The 18,862-nt window shown below is 43.4% G+C and overlaps 1 protein-coding gene across 2 annotated transcripts in view; it reads left to right on the forward strand.

Moving 5' to 3' along the window:
* Positions 1-4,100: 4,100 nt before the first annotated feature.
* Positions 4,101-18,862, forward strand: part of SALL3 (spalt like transcription factor 3) — a 23,322-nt gene continuing 8,560 nt past the window's right edge. For both annotated transcript variants that reach the window (XM_054818082.1, XM_054818083.1), the window contains exon 1: positions 4,101-5,822. In XM_054818082.1, the coding sequence (XP_054674057.1) occupies positions 5,744-5,822 (79 nt within the window). In that variant the 5' untranslated portion in view covers positions 4,101-5,743. The remainder of the gene's footprint in view (positions 5,823-18,862) is intronic.

Raw genomic sequence — 18,862 nt, forward strand, 5'->3', positions numbered from 1 at the left:
ATACACACATTTTAAGATTTATCTCACTTGTCATTTTCGGAAGCATACAGATTTTTGCAAAGGGGCTAAAAGGACTGATTTTATATGCACGCTGTGTTCCTACATGTACTTCCTCGAGTATGTGCTGACAGACATGCGTTGCAATACAAATACAGTGGTTTAATATATACAGTACCTATGCATCTATATGAGTGCATGACATGTACGTATGAGCTTAAATGTATGTTGTCTTGATAATATCCCCACAATTATGTATATTACAAATATTCTAAAAAGTATTTAAAATTGTTGCTTTAATGTATAATCTCTTAGGTTAAAGAACGGAAGTGGATGGTAATTGGAGTTTGCTAAGTGTGAACATAAGCTTTTGTGTATATGAATCGATGTTTATTTAGATCCAAGGGTAGCATGATATTAAATAAAAGGAAAAGTAACTTAAATGTTTAAGGCAAAACGTTTAGGCACGGTTGTGCTGTAGACTGGTTCTATAAATCTCGTGGTGGGGCTAGTTGCTTTCAACAAAAAAAAAATTGTAATAGAAAAGAAACATCTTTATAATTGACATTTGACATGCTGTTTGGGTTAGGCTGTGGTAGACCAAGCACAGATTTCCCTCTGATGGAAACATTTATCATCGTGATTGCTGCAGAGTGGCAGGTGGTGTTATCAATTACCTCTTCTTACCAATAATAATATTAGTATGGTAATATCTTTGCTCATGTGAGAACGAATTAGCGGTCAGTTGTTGAGGCTTTAAACAGACAAAATTGTGCTGGATTTAACCCCAGGGTCCTCAAACAAAAGTTGTGGTGCAGAAAGGGAGTGGGAAGATGCTCCTTCAGCTTGCCACGAAGAGTAGAAGATGATAGAAAATAAAGCCCAAATAATTGCACGCCCCTTCAAATAAAGTTGCTGAGCAAAATAATAACTGTGAAAGACAGTAGATGGATTGCACGAAACGTCAGATCCATCTTATCCGCATGTTGGTAACTTCGATGGGTTTAAGAACAACAGCCTCGTATAAAGCATAAGTGTAGACTGAACTACTTATAAGCTCTTTGTAGAGTCAATCTTGTAGATAAGCTTTCTGAAGGTTTTTATTAACTATGAATAAGGATAAAAAAGCAAACGCGTAACTAGGTGCCCCATTAATGTAAAAAATAAAGTACTGGCTGGTAAATAATATTATTAAGCTGGCGGAATAATAACGTGTCGCTTCTGACGATGAAATCAACATCGCAAAAGACGACGACAATTAACAAATTAGATTTAATTACGGAGAGAAAAACAACTTTTGCTTCCTATCAAAAGTAAAGTATTTTAGTGGACCCACCAGTCACGGCGAGGGGGACGCGATCGGGCGCGGTTTGCGCCGGGACACGCGTGACTGCCGGCCGCGCAGCTGCCGCGCACACGTGCGCGATGCCGCGTCCCCCGCTCGTCTGCGCGCACCTACCTACGTGGGTGCGCAGAGATTTACGCGGCCAAGCGATTCCCCCCCCCCCGGCAGCGGCCGTGTTTTTCGCAGCCCAACTTCAGCGAATGCATCTTTTTTTTTTTTTTTTTTTTTTCCGCCCTCGAGTCCGGAAGATTAATTAAAAGGTCCGTGGAAAACTTTGCAGTGTAATGGGGAGCCGGGGCGGGGGGGGGGGGGGGGGTGGAGGCAAGGGCCGGAGGAGACGCCTATCACTTCATAACTTTCCACTCGCCTCCCGAGCCCTCTGCACTGTCAGGGTTTTCCACACAGCTCGGGCAGAAAGTTTCCCCCGACGATTTGCGCCGGTCCCGGCGGTGCCCGCCGGAGCCGGGGCTCGGCGGCGCGTCCCCGGCGGGGGGAGGCGGGGGGGAACCAGCGGCCGCGCCGCCCGGCAACTTGCTCGGTGACCCCCGCGTATTGCGGCGGGTTTTTTCTCCAAGTGAAAAAGTGGAAAGGAGAGCGGCGTAAGGGAAAAGAAAACCATAAAATGTATCACTTGTAACCCTAGAATATGTTAATGTCAAGAGATACAAATCTGGTAATTATGCCTTTCTTGCCTGTTGTGTTCTCCATTGTTCATTAAACATTAAAGATGTGATTATTTAATTTTCCACTTAAAGATTCTCTCACGTTCCGCAAAATCATATTCATTTTCAATCATTTTAATTTTGCAAAGGACAAAGTTTTGTTTTTATAATGCCGTCAATAAGCTGCCTTTTCTTCTTCCTTCCCCCCCCCCCCTCACATCGCGCTATAAGAAAGGCACTTTTTAAAAGCTCTTCAAGAAATCGTCTGCTGCTGGGGGAACTACCAGGCACTGGGCAACAAAAACCGCCAAAGTTTAGGGGAGAAAAAAAAAATGTTGCCTGAGCAACAGCAACAAATCCTTTCAAAAGACGACTGGATGAAAATTGACGCATTTCTGGTACTACTGCAATTGGGAAAAAATGTCTGAGCGAGGTGAAAGTGCGTCCTCTCTCATTCCAGGCAAACGTTTCGGTCACAGAGGGTAGCTGAGCCCCTGCACCTAAAGCAAGTCGGAGAAAGGTACCTCTCGGCTTTTCAAGGAGAAGCCCTAACTCCAGCTTCCCACTCGCGGCTGCGGGGCTAAGGGTTACTTGAACGCCCGCAGACGCTCGCTTTCACCTGCACGCTGCCTACAATATAATGCAGCATATACACACACACGCGTAACGTGTTATTCTTGTGCGCCGGGTGCAATAAATCCCTACTTCTGACGGAAAAAAAAATGCTCAATTAATGGTCTCATTCCCTCCCACTTCATATTAGAAAATTACATCACATTTCAGCCATCACGATCGTCTCCAGATATTTTAAATGAGACACCTTCGGTGCGACCAAACTTTCAGCAAGGATGGATGCACGGAGAGAAGATGCATTAGAATTTATAGACAGTAAACAAGTTTTTTTAATTATAAAGGGGCAATCATTGCGAGGGCTCTCGTGTACACATTTCCCTAAACGAAGGACAGAAAAGTATACTCGTCTAATATCTAAAAGGCATTGATTTGACGTTTCACTGTTGTTTCCCTTTAGGGTCGTTCCCGTTTCTAACGAATACCTGCACCACAGAAATCGCTGATTGTATGCATGTCAGCAAACTATCCGGAGTGGCCTGAACTGTCGCCTCTAACTTTATTTGGTTTGCCTACCCACATAAAAGCGGGGAATACACTGAAAGCCCAGAGACACAGTATCACAACGCACGAGATAAAGCGAGCTATCAGCAGGGAAAGTTTACACAGAGGAGTCTCCCAAAGAAGCCGGGGTTAGTGTGTTTTAAGGACTAGGGCTGGATTACACGGGCCGGGGTGGGGGTATTAGGAGCAAATCCCTTTCACTGATCCCCAGCCCCATACGCTGAGCTGCCCGCCGCCCTCCCGCCCCCGCGCCGCGCCCGGAAAGGTGGGCTGCGCCTCCGCGCCCCAGTGAGGGCCGGCGCCGGGGCCTCTCGCCGAGCGCGGCACGGGGCGGGGGAGGACGGGCCGAGCAGCGCGCAGGGACCCGTCTGCAACTAACAGTTAAAACAAAGCAAAACAAAAACCCCCCAAAAATTAAAAAAAAAACCAAAACAAAACAGCGGAGGGGGCGCAGGGACTGCTCCAGCCCCAAAACCACACACGCACACCCAGGCGCGGAGCTGCGCGCCCAGGCAATGCGCGTACTGCGGGGCCCTGCGCGGTGCGGCGGCGATCGGCGACGGTGGGGTACATCCTAGCGGTGGCTCCCTGCCATGGGAGCCGGGCTGGCCGCGCTCCCCGCCCGCCCCGGCGGAGAGGGAGGCGGGCAGGGACGGGGACGGGAAGCGGCAACTTGTGGCAGCGGCCGGGGCGCTGGAGCTGCTGCTGCGCGGCGGCGGGGCCGCCCGCCTCCCCGGGGGGGCGGACGGGGCGGGAGGGGACGCGAGGCGGCGGGACGGGGCGGGGGAGGCTCGGCCCGGCTGCCCGGCAACTTGTAATGCGATAGAGGGGAAAGCGGGGGAGGGGGGGGGAAGTCTCTCTCTCCCCCCCCCTTTTACAAAAAAAGGGGGGGGGGCTGGGAGAAAAGCCGCTGTTGGGAAAGTGCGTGCAGAGAGGGTGGCTCGGAGGCGGCGGGGAGCTGATCGGGCTTGCGGGGCTGGGGGCAGCCCCGGCGGCGGCCCCGGCAGCGCGGCACGGGAGGCGGAGGAGGAGGAGGAGAGTAGGAGGAGCTGCCGTGTGACCCGCACTGCTCCCAAACTTGAAAGTTTATCTGCCCGAAATCAACAGCGGCCGCGGTGCGCACACTGCTCCTCGGCGCGGAGCGGAGGCATCGACCGGGGGAACCGCTGCACAGGGAGCGGCTACCGGCGCCGCTGCGAGCAAGCCGAGGCAGGGGAAGGGGGATCACCCCTGCGACAACAACAACAGCCGCCCCCCACCCCCCAAATCTAGGAGAGGATCGATACTATTTGCTGGAGACCAAGGACTTGCTCATCGGCGCACACGCGAGACCGCTGTCATTAGCTAACAGGACACACGACTGAGCCGGGGGGGGAGTGGGGGGGAGGGTGAGGAGTGTCACAAAAAGTCATTACAACCTGAGAGAGAGAGGGAGAAAGAAAAAAAACTTCCTACCAATAGACAACAGGAAGTGACCACCACCACCAACGGGGAGTCTCTGCTTGGAGAAAGAAGCTGCAAGACAAAGAAGGAAGGAGAGGTGAAAGACAAAACTGCCCAAGGTCTTCTGCGTTGTGCGTGCGTGCGCTTTCGAGAGAGAACAAAAGTCAGCCGGGAAGGGGAGACAGAGAAAGACCGACGGAAAAGGAGACAGGATGGAGGAAGAGCTAAAGACAAGCATGTGAAGATCAAGGGGAAAGAAGAGCAGAGCGACACACACGCACACTGAAAAGAAAGGGAGAAAGAAAAAGCATACACAAAACTTTCTTTTCCTCCTGGGAAGAAATTACTCACACGGACATAGAAATCAGATGCCTTGCAGATCAACTTCTGGGGAAAGAGTGACCAAGAGAGAAGAGGACACAGTGATGTGAAGAAAGCAAGCAAGCAAGCGAGCCAGAAAAGAAAGCAAAAGAGCAGAAGAAAGCAGAGCAAAAGAAACTGAGAGCCGTGGAGGAAGAAAAGCGAAGATCGTGACCTCCCCCAACAAGTGAACCTTGCACATATGTTGTGTAAAGTGTGTGCAAAACAGAGCCCTCCTGTGTGGTGCGTGTGTGTTTCGCCGGTGCTGCCGCCGCCGCGGTCGGTGCCTCTCGCAGGCGGCGCTGCCAGTGCCGGGGAGACGCATCATTTGGCGGAGCGAAGCGGCTAATTGCGGAGCCCCGTCCTTCATTTACATATGCAGCCTGAGTCCGCTGGAGCCGCGCCAATCCGCGCTCGCCCCCAGCACCATTAATCGCCATGCATTATTCACAATCATAATTACAGAGCCCCATGCGCGCTCCGCGCAGCCGCCCCAGCCCGCCGCGCACACCCCACCGCACCGCGCACACCCCGCCCGGATAATCCCCCACTCGCTCACCCACTCACTCACTCACTCCCAGTTTCGCTGGCTGGTTAGCGTTTCTTTTTTTTTTTTTGGTTGTTGTTTGGTTGCCTTTTCTGTTGTTGTTTGGTTGGTTTGTTTTGCAACTCGACTTTTATTTGCGAACAGTTATTTCCAGCCCCCACCCCCCTTCCCTCGTTCCCAATTCCTCCCCCCTTTCCACCTCCACGTCGCTGATGCCTCTGCAAAAAGCAGAGTCAAGACGGCTCAGTTAGCAGCATGTCTCGTCGAAAGCAAGCGAAACCCCAGCATCTCAAATCGGACGAAGAGCTGCAAGCGGAGGTAGTTTCTGAGCACGGTAAGGGCTCCCGGCACCTCTTTCTCCTTCTCTCTCTCCTTTTGTGAGTGTGTTTCGGATGGAGATAGGTGGATTTATGGTGATGGTGAACATGGGAGCGCAATTACTCTGCAGCGGGAGAATGGGAATTAGAGCAGCTGGGGGAAGAGGCAGCGGAACTGAGAAGTTAGCAGTTTAGCCAAGTTTCTGCAGCCCACCCCCTGACTAACCATCCCTCCCAGCAGCTCCCTCCCGGCCTCCCGAGCGCTTTTATCGCGGCTGGGCTCGGCGGCGGGGCGAGGCCCTCCCTCCCCGTGCACCCGGGCTCGGGCAGCTGCATGAGGGGGCACCCGGGAACAGCGCCTGCCGCCTCCTCCACTCCGCTGCACTCCCTCCCTCTATTTTTTGGGGTACCCTTTTTTTCTCCCCCCCCCACCCTCCCGGTAGAGCTTGGAGCGGGTGGTAGCCACGTTCCCCTCGCCCTGCCGGCAGGAAAGTTGGGGCGGCCGGGGCCGGGGTGCCCCGCCTGGAGCTGCGGACTCCGGAGAGTCCCGCGGGCTGGGGGCTGCCAGGCCCCGGGATGCGCCTCCGGGGCAGCCCCACCGCGGCCGGTGCCAGGGGCTTCCCCCCTCCGTCCCTGGCCGCCCGGCGCAGGCTGCGAGGGGAGGCGGGTTTCTGGGCAGCCCGCTTGGGCTTTGGGCTGCACCGGCCGCTCCCCCCCCGTTTGCCCCGGCAAGCGCCGGGGGAGCGGGGGGACCGTCGCTTGGCGGCGGGCAGGGGACCCCGGTAGGAGCGGGCAGGGCCGCTCGGGTGCTCGGGGGTAGCGGAGTTGATTTCATTATTTTCGAGAAGGTTGAGCAGCAGCTTTTCGCCCCCTCCCCCCCGCGCTGCCTTCCCCCCCTTTGCCTCCTGGCTCTGCTGCGACTGTAATTATTATCAGTGGTAGGTGACACGGAGTGCCACCACCGCCACCAGCCCCTGTCGCGCCGGCTGCAGGCAGTGGGGAAGGGTTATTTTCTCGCCCATCCGCCATTCTTCGCTCCCTCCCCACACGCAGCCACACGCACACTTGCTTTTATGCATCTGGGCTGCCCAGGCTGCTACTGAACAAGTGTCCAAAGCTCGAAAGATTTGGGCTGTAATCACTTCTTATTTCCATGTAGCTGTAATTTTTTCAAGAAGACGGCTGCAGCATGTTTTTTTTGTTGGGGGTGGTTTTTTTTGTTTGGGGGTTGTTTTTTGGTTTTGGGTTTTTTTTAGTTTTAATTTCCTTAGTAGTCCTTGGCATTGCAGTGTGCAAAGGCATGCCATAGCCCATACTCACTTTTCCTGGGCTAAGTTGAGAGCTTCCACTTCAAAGTTTTTCTTTTCCTCTTTGCATAGAGCCCACTGTTTTCTTGGTTTCTCGCATAACCAAGTGGGAGCCCCAATGTTTTCTGCTTTCAGTGTAGGCCCTTGCTCCACTGTTTTATCCCCCCTCTCCCTCCCTTGGAAAAGAAAAAAAGTCATTCTCCTGCTTCAAAACTATAATGACTTTTAAGTTGCATCCGTGGGGAGAGAAAGGCAGCAAAGTTGAAGCCCGAGGAGGATTTTGACTATTGTATCTGAACTTTACAGCCCTGAAGCTTAAGGCAGCATGAATCCACTTCATCAGGTTAAAACATCTGTCAGACTGGCAAATCGTTAAGCCTCCTGCTCCCTCCCAGGGTATTTTGGGAGCCAGGGAGTGAGTCCCACGCTGTCCAGGGCTGCTACAGGAGCTATTGCCACTGCTCCAGGAAAACCCACTTGGGTGTTGACAATAACAGCCACACAGGGAAATGCTTCCTTCTGTCACAGTGAAGGAGCTAAGCAGTGCATTTTCAAAATTTTTTTTTCTCCTTAGGAAACGGTGTCCTGTAAAATAAATTAATATAGGCAAGCAGATGAGAATTAATATTTTATTATGTAAACAAGATTTGTTCAGCCCAGTCTCTGTTGGGGTGGGTTCTAGGTCTAAGATTTTATCACTAGCATTATAAACTTTTACATGCTCTGAATCCATTTCAATACAGAAAAATAAAACCCCACTACTTCATTATGACACTCCTGGTGAGTTAATAAATTGAAAAAAATTGTTAAACTAGGTTTTTGTTTTGTTTTGTGAATCTTATCTATGTAGCCATGTCACCCGAGATTAGAACAAGAGATATGCTAAAAAGAAACGCTTGCATATGGTGGGTAGATTAAGGACAAAGAATCTTTTTGTCATGGAAATGGTTTTTTTTTTTCCCCTTTTTTGGGGGGTTTTGTTTTGTTTACTTCATCACATAGAATTTCTCACACTTGGTTTGTTTTGTATTGCCCTCAATGACTACATGATCAAATGAATGGATTTATTTCTGCCGAATGAGAAAGACAGTCTTTCCATCAAAAGGACTACATTGCATCCCAGTGAGGAATTTTAAAGCGTTATTATTGTGGTCCCTGAATAGCACAAAATCGGCTTTCACAGCAGCCCTAAAATGCAACAATGTAAATACTTTTCAGCCTTAGAAGGCTGTTATCAAAATGTGCTATGTTTCCTTTTATTAAAACATATTTTAATTAATAGAGTGAAACCCTTCATAGTTAACATTTAACAAGCTAAAGTAGTGCTGTTGGTTTTGCACTTTCATTTGAGAAATGTGAACAAGGTGGAGACAGGATACAGGAGCAGAGGGCTATCTAGTGCACATTAGTGTAATGTAAATCATTTACACGTTATATTAGGAAGCCTAACGATTGCTATTCTGAAAGCAATTTTACAGGCCAGATACAACAAGCGCTCCAAATCTCGCAAATTAAAACACTTCTTGTCAAGTCAGTGTTCTTCGTTTCTGTTCACAGCTGTAATCAAGATATTGCTACAGTTCCTGAGAATATTTTGCAATAGGCCAAAAATAGTTTACACAGTGCAAGAATATTTGTCAGTTTTAGAAAGTAAACTGTTTAAGCAGTATTATTTGATACATGTAGCCTTTTCACTAATTTGGCTATTTATCTTCAAAGGTGCAAGTTGTTGTTAACACAAGATTAAGCAAATGGAGCTTATTAGTTATTTAATGAAATCGTGTTTAATATGACCTCAAAATAGATTTTATTAATTCCTGTTTAGAAATGAATGTGCCGTAAACATGAAGTGAAGGGACATTCACAGTAGCAGAGAGAAGCCTGGCAGTTTGGGGAGCAGAATGGAAGATAAACATTAGGCCGGATTTTAAGTTGACTGGTCTCACCATAACTTTTGTGCTAATGTTACCACAGAAGTTTTAGAATCAGAACAAATAATTTTATAGCCATCTTGGGCTACAGCATAACACAACTGCATTCAAACAGGGCAATGTCATAATGGTGAGAAACTGTTGGAAATCTGAAGATAATTAGCAATGTCATCAACTACAGATTTACTCTCAGAATTGTTTGAAATTATTTGTTGAAAGTGAAATGCTAAAAATACTTTCTTAATTTTTAAAAGAAGTGTTAACAAACAGCTGGTGATGATATATTACTTGAATAATTGCACTGTAGAAGAGTGAACAAAAGATACCTGTTTAAAAAAACTCTTTGGGGTTACTAAATTAGAAGATATAATGGCAATGATTTAAAAACAGCAGCAGAAGGACTCAAATGACTGCCTGTAGAATACAATAATCTCAGTTTCTCAGTAAACACAAAGTATTGTAATAGCTAGAATTACATTTCTAATACACTTGCCAAATTCAACAGATTACAAATTAGAATTATAGATACAATGCCCATGCTTCAACTCCGATTACTTTTTATATTAAAGCACCGATACAGCATTTGTATTTTTAAAGTAGGGATAATAAAAGGGGGTTTTTGTAATGCTGAAAAGTGATTCTTAAGAGTGTGCAAGTGAGGTACTGGTGAGGGTGATGACAAATGATGCTTTGGACTTTTTCATGCAAAGTTTTTGGCAAAGATGTATCATTGTTTAGTCTGAGGTGGAAGGGTTACCTTGTAGTGAACTGTGTAATGACAGTTTTCTAATGTGCCTTTTACAATAATTTTTTTAAAATACTGGACCTATTTTTTCCCCCCTACTTTTCGATACATACAACGTAGTCTAAACTAATGGATCCTTTTGATCCTGGTAAAGTGGGATTGGGCTGTGCAGTTTTGAGCAGTTTGTGACTGCACTTGGTGTTCTTCTGGAGTGTGTATACAGACGCACATGCTCCGTCTGCTACAACAATGACACAGTTCGCTATGGAGCAGCCAGCTTCATGTGAGTGTATTCACTCTATCTGCATATACAGAGGGTAAAAACACATTCTGGAGGGACATTGCTACGTACAAAATAGAAGTTATTCCACAGCGGTCAGACGGTATTGCCTCTAAAACTTGAGAAGTCACAAGCAGCTGTCAGTAAACATAAAACTTAGGTGATTTTTGCAAATGTTTGTTCTGAGGCAACTGTAAGAGAAGGCTTTTTGAAAAATAAAGGCTGAATATGCTATAAATTGTCCCTTTGATAAGAACTGGTAATTGAAACTTTATATAAATAGTTCTGCTATTGCAGTAGAAACTTAACATTCAGACTATGTAACATCTGTATTTGTATAATTTTTTAAATATTCTGTTTTGAATTGTGTTAGCAAAAGGAAAATACTTGGAATAATACGGAAACTACAACAATCAGCCAATTTGCTGGTGTTTGTATAACAATGAAAGTAGACAAAACTGGGTCAGATTTTATCTGGTGGTGCTGATCTTGAGGAAGTCTTACCATCTCCTGAGGCAGACATTAAGGCTCTTTTTTTTGGAGTGGGAGGGAGGAAATTTTGAAAGGTGTTGGTTTAAATTCTGTGTAATTAAGCTATTAATATGCATACATTTAGCTGTTGAAAATTGCTTCTTGCCTAAGAAAGAGGAAAAGCTACAATTCAAAAAATGGGTGGCATTTTAAAGAAAGAGTAAAAATAAACAAATTAATAGCGAGTATTAGTGCTATTTCTGAAAAATAGTTTGAGTCCTGGGAAGATTTTCTGGATATCTTTCCTTCCTTTGATTTGTTGACTGCCAAGCCAGGACAGGCATATCTGTTGACTATCCATCAGTCAGGACACGAGTCAATCACTTTTGCTGATAATAAACCAGGTCTGGCATGACATTAAAATAGTTAAGTACTGACACATTTTTCCAAAATAAAGCATGTAAAAATAATTTCTTTCGTAATACTGCATTTGTAAAATGAGAGTAATTTGCTATATATATTATTTTTTCAGAAGATGCATGAGTAAATCTAGTTCCAGCAGTAAATTTTTATTGAATTGTACATTTCAATGTAAAGAGCGAAAATCCTATTTCCTTTGCCCTCTTAAAATTTCCCACTAAATGTAGTGAGGGCTTTCCATTAATGAAAAAAAAAAAAGGAATTTAGTCCAAAATACACTTTTAGGAGCTGGTTCAGTTATAGTGCTGTTGGACATAAAGTACATTTCTTCTTATCAAGAAAAACCCCTTCAAAATTGGGAAAGCCAGAAAAATAATTGTTTAAAAGGGTGACAGAAAACCATAATGAAACACATTTAAAAATGTATTTCTTTTAAGGTGAAAAGTGAAAAGATAGTGCACTTAAGAGGGGGGTCTTTAGTATTTCCTTGCTGTACTTAAGTACAGAAAGTGAGCACACTTGAACAACATTTATTACAGGGTAAGCTACATCTTTAAAACCAGCCCTTCCGAAACTCTTGCTCTCAGTCTGTAATACTGGTTCGTTCTCCCCCGCTCCCCTTTCACCAGTCCCCTCCAAAATTTGGACCCTCTCACTGGTTGAAAAAGAAACACCAAAAAATGTCCAAACTTTTGACACAGAGAGCGAGGCACACCGAAATACTTGGGAAGGCTGTTGACCTCCTCCAGGAGCTGCCTGCCGACCGGCCGGCCGGCCAGCGTGGGGGCGCAGGTGGGTGGGTGCTGCGGGGGTGGGTGCTGCCCTGCGCGGTCGCGCAGCGGGCTGCTGCAGGAGCTCAGCCTGCAGCCGGGGAGAAGGTGGGACTGCAGAGCGCCGGAAAGCTTCCCCAGGACTCTCCCTGAGGGTGGGTAGTTAGAAGTGCTTTGACAAGGCTTGCTGATTTAACCTTTGCCTGCTTTGCCCTGCCAGGGGTGGCCACTAGATGTCAAGCTCATAATACAATTAGTACATCTGTGCAGTTGACCTTGGCAGCACGGCTTACCACTGTTCTGTTAAGTGTTAACACTGAATTTGAGTGTTAACTAGAGATCCCTCTGAGTTTGCTACATGCTGTACAGCTTATCAAATGCCCATCTAGTTCAGCACAAGTGTTTACAGTTCTTAAAAAAGGGAAAAGGTTCCCTTTTGTGAAGCCCAGCATCTTGAGCTGCTTAATTAACCCTGCAGGTGCCGCAGTATTTTTGTTTCAGTTAATCAAAACCGACTCGCTAGTCAGTGTTTCAGGAGATCCCTTCCACTGGTGCCATTTGATAATAGTATTTTATGATTTTGTTGATGTAGTAATGTCCCTAAAGCTGGAAATGATGAAAGCTAACAAATTTGTTTAGATCTTTATGTGCTTTGCTATCCTGTGCAATACTGCAGTGTACGAAATGGTAAATGAGCAAAATGACTGAGCTGCACAACTGGCATCAAATCACTCTGAGTCTGCTCTTTTAAGTACTCCTGCATGTGAGTAATTTTACTCAAAGGAGTAGTGCCATTGAGTCTGGTATTTGTAAGTTCAGTTTTGAGATGCTGAGGAGATGCAGGATTTGGTCCTCACATTGGCTTCTCTACTTGTGAGCCTCCAAACACAGATTTGCCAGTGCTTCTGTCGTTCAGAGAGTGGCTGGCTTCATTCTGCAGGGTGTTAGAGTAACGTAGTTTAGGATGTAGTTAATTATATACTTTTCAAAATAGGAAAGCTATTCAGAATCTAATGGTCTGCTTACTTCTTCTAGTTTATTTGTTTTGTTTTTTCAATCTTTTTCACATCAGCAGTTAGAAATATTGACCTCAATTTTTTTTTTTTTTTAGGATTCCCAATAAAACTTGATGCGTTCCAAATAAACTTAATTCCTACAAATACCAGCATATTTGTATACAAATTCTGCACAACCCGAAATTAATGTATACATGCCATAACAGCCAATTGAATAGCTGTTTATATGATTTTGAAAAACATGGCACAGGTCTTATTTAATATGATACCCTGAGCAAATATTCCAAACAATTTGTGAAGCTTGCATCTGTTCCACATCTGCGTACACGTAGAAAGGCACCAGTGTCTGAGATAACAGAGTGCTTCACTGCACAGATCAGAAACTGCAAATGTTTTAAACGGAATACAGTTAGTGCCTGTGCCACAGGTGGCTGTTACTTAACAAATTCTGAGATTAAGGCTACTGAATAGATCAAACCGAGTGTGCCAGGTCAGTACCAGGTTTTGCATAGCAAGAGTGCCCTCCACTGTTCAAATCCATATTAACAGCTTTTGTGGTCTGAGAAAAAGGACAGAAAATTTTTCTGTTGAGTCTGGAATTTCTTCTACATTGTTAAACACAGTAGGGGTCTCTATTTGTCTCCTCCTGTTTCACAGCTTGGGCTCAGTATGTGATAATTCATCTTTCTTTATGGGATTCAAAGCTATCATAAAGAGTTAAAAAGAATTAATTTGCAAGAAAATAAACGTGTTCTAACAATTTAAGAAAACTTTCTTTAAAAGCTCCATCAGTTGTAAGAGATGGTAAAGCTAAGGAAAAAGTAATACTGTTCTTCTCAAGGATCAATATGTTATTACAAGGCTACTGTTTCCAAACGAATATAATTTAAAAAACAAATTTATGGGGTTTTTTTTAATATAGTTTCTTACTTTATTTAAATTGTGCTTGGGAAAAAATAAGTTTGTGTATTCTGATGATAGGAGTAGTAAATAATTGTCCTGTATCAGTGTGCTATGCTCAGAGTTTTATTTATAATATTGCTTGTTTAATTATACAAAAATGCTGTGAGCTGCACTTTGAAATGATTATTAGATTTGCATGTGAGAGCATTTTATACATCTGTCTTCATAGTTAGCAGACATTTTACCTTTAGCCGACGTTAACAAATGCAGTTTTTTCTGAAACTTCTTCACAGTTCGTACACTGCTTCTCAGTGAAAGATCAGCCAGGTTTTTTTCTTCCTGAAAGAAATACTTACATTTAGAAAATATTAATTCAGTCTCAATTATGCAGCTCTGAATGTAGAGATAATAGGAATTCATGCAACACTTTTCCATGCTTTCATTTGTATTATTGTATATAGTCTAAAAAGAAGCTTCAGAAAATGTTTTACTCACACATTTGTTGGATTTCTTCACAAGACACTTTTGTTTGAATGCTTCAGGAAGGTATCAGCAATTTGAAATAGATGAAAGCCTAGAAAATGTTGATTCTCTTACCTGATTCTATCCAAGTGTCTTATGAATCATAGATAATTTGAGGATTCTGTGATGCAGAGTAACAAAATACAACAAAATACTGAATTGTCAGAGAACATTTGATTGTAATAGTCTTTATTTAATATAATTGAAAAGGTGCTTTTCAGGTCATTTATGTGTACAGAACTAGAAGTGATTTAAGTTAAGACAAAATTAAAGGATTCTGGAGCAAAGATGAAAGACAGTGGAGTAGGTTGGGGCTTTTTCCAGACTGGGAGTAGTTAGTCCTAAGAAAAGGGGCATTTAATAAAAAAGCATACGTTTTCAGAGTTAACCTGACTAGAACGTGATGTTTAATTTCAGTCTGTTTCAGAAAAGTAGATGGCAGCATTTTTGAAGCATCGATTCGTTATATTTTCCCTTGCACATCATGGAGAGGCTTTCCTCTCACACAGAGCAGAAAGACATATGCCTGCAATAAAAATTCAGAAGTAGTAGAGCCAGGTTTACAAATTCTGCGTGTGTGTAGTCAGAAGCTGTGGCAATTTTTTCTCAACTCTACACATTTCCTGATGGTGACTGAAGGACCCACGGCACCCTTTTCTCTCGGATGGTGAGAAAGCAGGCCAACACCGTTCTCCCCGCAGCCATGCATTGCTCCAGCCCAAAAAGCGTTTGGTGGGTACGCTTAGAGAGGGTGGCAGAGCAAAGCCTCCCGGCGTCAACCCTCACTGAGTCAGCAGAGCACCTGTGCGGCTTCAGGTATCACCATCGCAAAGTAACTTTCTCAAAATACCTTCGTTTGAATTTCCGTGGGCTAGTTTTAGGGCCAGACCCCAGCGATGCGAGGTGACAGCACTCTGCTGGAGCCATTGCAGCTCTGTGGGTTGGTACCTGCTTAGGAGCTTGCCCCGGGTACCGTTGAGAGATGTTGCCTGCAATTTTTCACCTGTTTTCATAGGGTAAGCTTTATGTGCTGTAATTCATCTTGCATCCCGTAGCAGCTTCAGATTAGTCTGTTAGCTGTTAGACTGCTAATGAGAAAAAGAAAATAAGTGAGAGGTTATTAGTGGCTGAGATCCTGACTGCTTGACAAAACTCCCATTCAACACCTTTTGTGTAACTAAGAACTGCAAAATTCAGCCCATGTCTATAAGATTAAGTAAGTGCTCGATTAATTCCCCCAAAGTCCTTGAAAATTTTTACTGCACCACATCCTCGCTGTAATAAGAAAAATGATTGTTTCTCTTCAGGAAAAATAAAAGAAAAAAAGATTAAATTCTTTGGTACTTAATGGATTTAATCACTTTGTAATATATCAGAAAATGAAAGCAAGCTGTAAAGCATAAGGAAACATGGAAAAATGCTGTGTTTTCCTGTAACAGGTATATGCTGTAACTTGAAACAAATTTTTTTTTCCACTTAATATTTTAACATTTAAAATTTTTAATAATCTGGAGTGATCATAAAATTTTGGTGTTTCTTTCTGTCATTCATAAAGTGATCAAGTTTTAACAAACAACAAAAATATCCTTTCATGTGGAGGCATATGCTTTTAAGCTTTATTCCCTGTTGAAGTCATTGAGGATTTACACTTCAAAAGCAACAATAAATACAGTACCTTAGTGCTTTCATATTAATAAGTACTACTGAAAGGGATGTTAAAACCCTCATTTGTGAAATACTAGGGCAATGCCCATTTCTCCAATACACATATATATTAAAAAATATTTATCAGACATTATTTTCAGTCTTGCTTTTCCCCCCACCGCCGGAGTGCTTGTTTGGGGCAAGACCGTAAAGACTGCAGTTTGCATGACTACTTCATACTCTTTCAATCCCATTAATTTCAGTGGTGTTTCTAATGTGAGTAAAGGCTACTCATTTGAGTAGGAGTTGTTGGATTGAGCCCATAGTATGTCGTTCTGTGAAGCATCTTCATACCCTCAGTGTGCTGTGCAGGGAATGTACCATCATCTATGGCAAAACAGCGTTTACTTCGGTGCCATCTGTGTCACCTGCTTGCTTACCAGTTCAAGAAAGTGAAGTTTTGAGAGACATTTAACTTGTTTGATTTCTTAGGAAATGCCAAAATAATTTATCCTAAGTGGAAATTACTGTGGTGAGGTTCTTTGTATGTCTACTTTGAAGTTGATTTGGGGGAAAGAAAACCCTAATGACTCTCTAGCATTGTTCTTTCAAATATTAGTCAAAAGCCGTCTTTGAATGTTTCAAGACAGGTGATGAGATGAATGTACTTGGATTGGTCATTTGAAAAGTATTTTCACTATTTTTAAGGCTTGGGAATTGACGGAAGGAGGATTACAAAACAGAGCCGTAGGTCCAGAGTTAGTATGGGCGCAAGCTTGGTCCCCCTGAGATAGCAGAAAACTACTCATTTATTTCATTTAGAACAGAGCTGAGCACTTATCTTCTGAGAAATACCTATACTGCTGTATTCCACTTGTCCTTTCTCACAAGTTATATTTCAAATGCAAACAGCTGCTGCTTTGAGTTTATGAATTGGTACACTAGGCTGGTTATTGAAATGCTGAACAGGTCCATATTGATACCTCCTGGCAGTGGGCATCAGTAGTTTAGGTTTGTGCTGGAAGCTTACGCATGATACTTATTGGTTTTGACATATATAGATCATGAAACTTTCTTCTAGTGCAGAAAATAATACCTGGTTTGTTTGTAAATGTTCACATTTGAGCTTAGTGATTACTGTACAGTGTCTGAAATAATTAGCTTACTGGTGTTTGATCAGCTCGTTCTAGATCAGAGGACAGCCATATTTGAATGGCTACATTGCCTGAATCCATCACTAATTACTTAAACCTTTTGTGCAAGGTTTGTTTAGAGAAAGCTCTCCTTAAACAAAAGAATAGTCATATATAGATAAAAGGCTGGAAGAGGAGCTGCACAGTTTGCAGGTTCTTTTAGAATCAATCCTCCTTTGCAACCATGCCTCAATAGTAGTAGTACTAGTAATTATAGTGATAATAGTGATGGTGATGATGGTAATAATAATAGACAACTCTTACCCAGCTTGCCACGGTTTGGAAATAATCACTGGAAAATCTTCTCAGTGAAAGCCTTAGGAGAGACATGGTCACTCTGTGCGTGGTCGGGTACTACCAACCAGGGAACTCAGTACATTCTGAATAAGAACCAGAGGATCAGGCCCCCTGACTGTAAAAATGTAAATCTGTAATGTAAATAAGGATTTGTTTGAGTCGTCTTAGTTTGGAAAGACTCGGGAGAGAGGCAAGTGTGTTGGGTGCCTCGCTGGTCTGTACTCTGCATGCTTTCGCTTTGCAAAAGCTGAAGTATGCACTGAAAAAAATGTGGCTTGGAAGCCTGCTTCTTCACTTATGCATTTTGGGAGGCTTTAGGTTTTTCAATATATGCTTTAGGATACCTGCGGCCGGTACGCTCTTTCTCTCTGGTGAATCATGTTATCTTCTGTGATAGTTTTGTAACACAATGTGATAGTTAAGTTTCTACAGAAGCATTTACCATAAGGATTAGTCTGGTATTGTCTAGCAACAGCTATTTATTATCGATCTCAACCCAAACAGTGTAACAGCTTCAGCACTTTGTGCAGAAGTCTTAAATAATATTTTACTGTTTTCAATTGCATTTTATTCCCCCCCTCCTGAAAGGAAAAAAAGGGAAAAAATCCAATAGTACTCAAGGAAGAGTTTTCCTTTTGTTTAGTAAGTACAGTAGAATATTTTGTAAATAATATTTAAAATTAGAAAAAAACATTCGGTGATAATTTCTCAATAGAAAATAAATGTCTTTTATTTAGTGGCAAGCACTGGATATATAAATGTATGAATATATAGTGCCATCTTAACAGGTTTTTTAAGGTACAATTTTGGAAGGTACAGGGAAATAATGTTTGAGATGCTCTAGAAGGCTAGGAAATAGTATTCAGGGCACACATTTATCACCTTTATCAGACAAAACTCCTCGCTGAAATCTGTAGGGAGTTTTAGCTTAGCAAAGACTGAAAGAACTGACATGCAATTTTGTCAAAAGCGATTTTATAGTTAATGTTCTGTAAAAACCTCTTTTTTAAAAGTAACCGGAACATCTCAAGATTACACTTTCCTTTTTATTTTGCACTACTACCTTTTTTTCATAACTGTTTCTGTTGTGATGATAAGTTCTGAATTTCTTGGCAATCTTTTTTTCAGGCATTCTATAATAGTGCCCGGTATATTCATAGCTACATGAAGCTTTGCTCATACTAAGCATAGGATATTGAGGGTATTGGCCCAATCCTGCTCCATCATAATCAATGGAAGTTTTGCCATTCATTTTAGTAGAAACAGGATTGGACACTTTATTTGCTTATTATGCCTATCTTCAATACAAATCAGCTATGTCTTTGCTTCTAGCTATGCTCAACCTCATTACAGGTACATATTACATTCTGTGGTCTGACAGGATACTTAGACTAGCAGCATTCTAATATCAAGGCAGAATTTAGTAGAACTTGTTAATTGTCGGTTATTTTATTTTTAGTTGCACGGGTTTTTTATTATGTGCTAATTTAAAAAAAACCAAAAAAACAAAAAAACCCAAAACCAAAACCAACAACAAGAAAAACCCAAAACCAAACAG

Source organism: Grus americana, chromosome 2 (assembly GCF_028858705.1).
Source record: "Grus americana isolate bGruAme1 chromosome 2, bGruAme1.mat, whole genome shotgun sequence".
Classification (NCBI taxonomy): Eukaryota; Metazoa; Chordata; class Aves; order Gruiformes; family Gruidae; genus Grus; species Grus americana.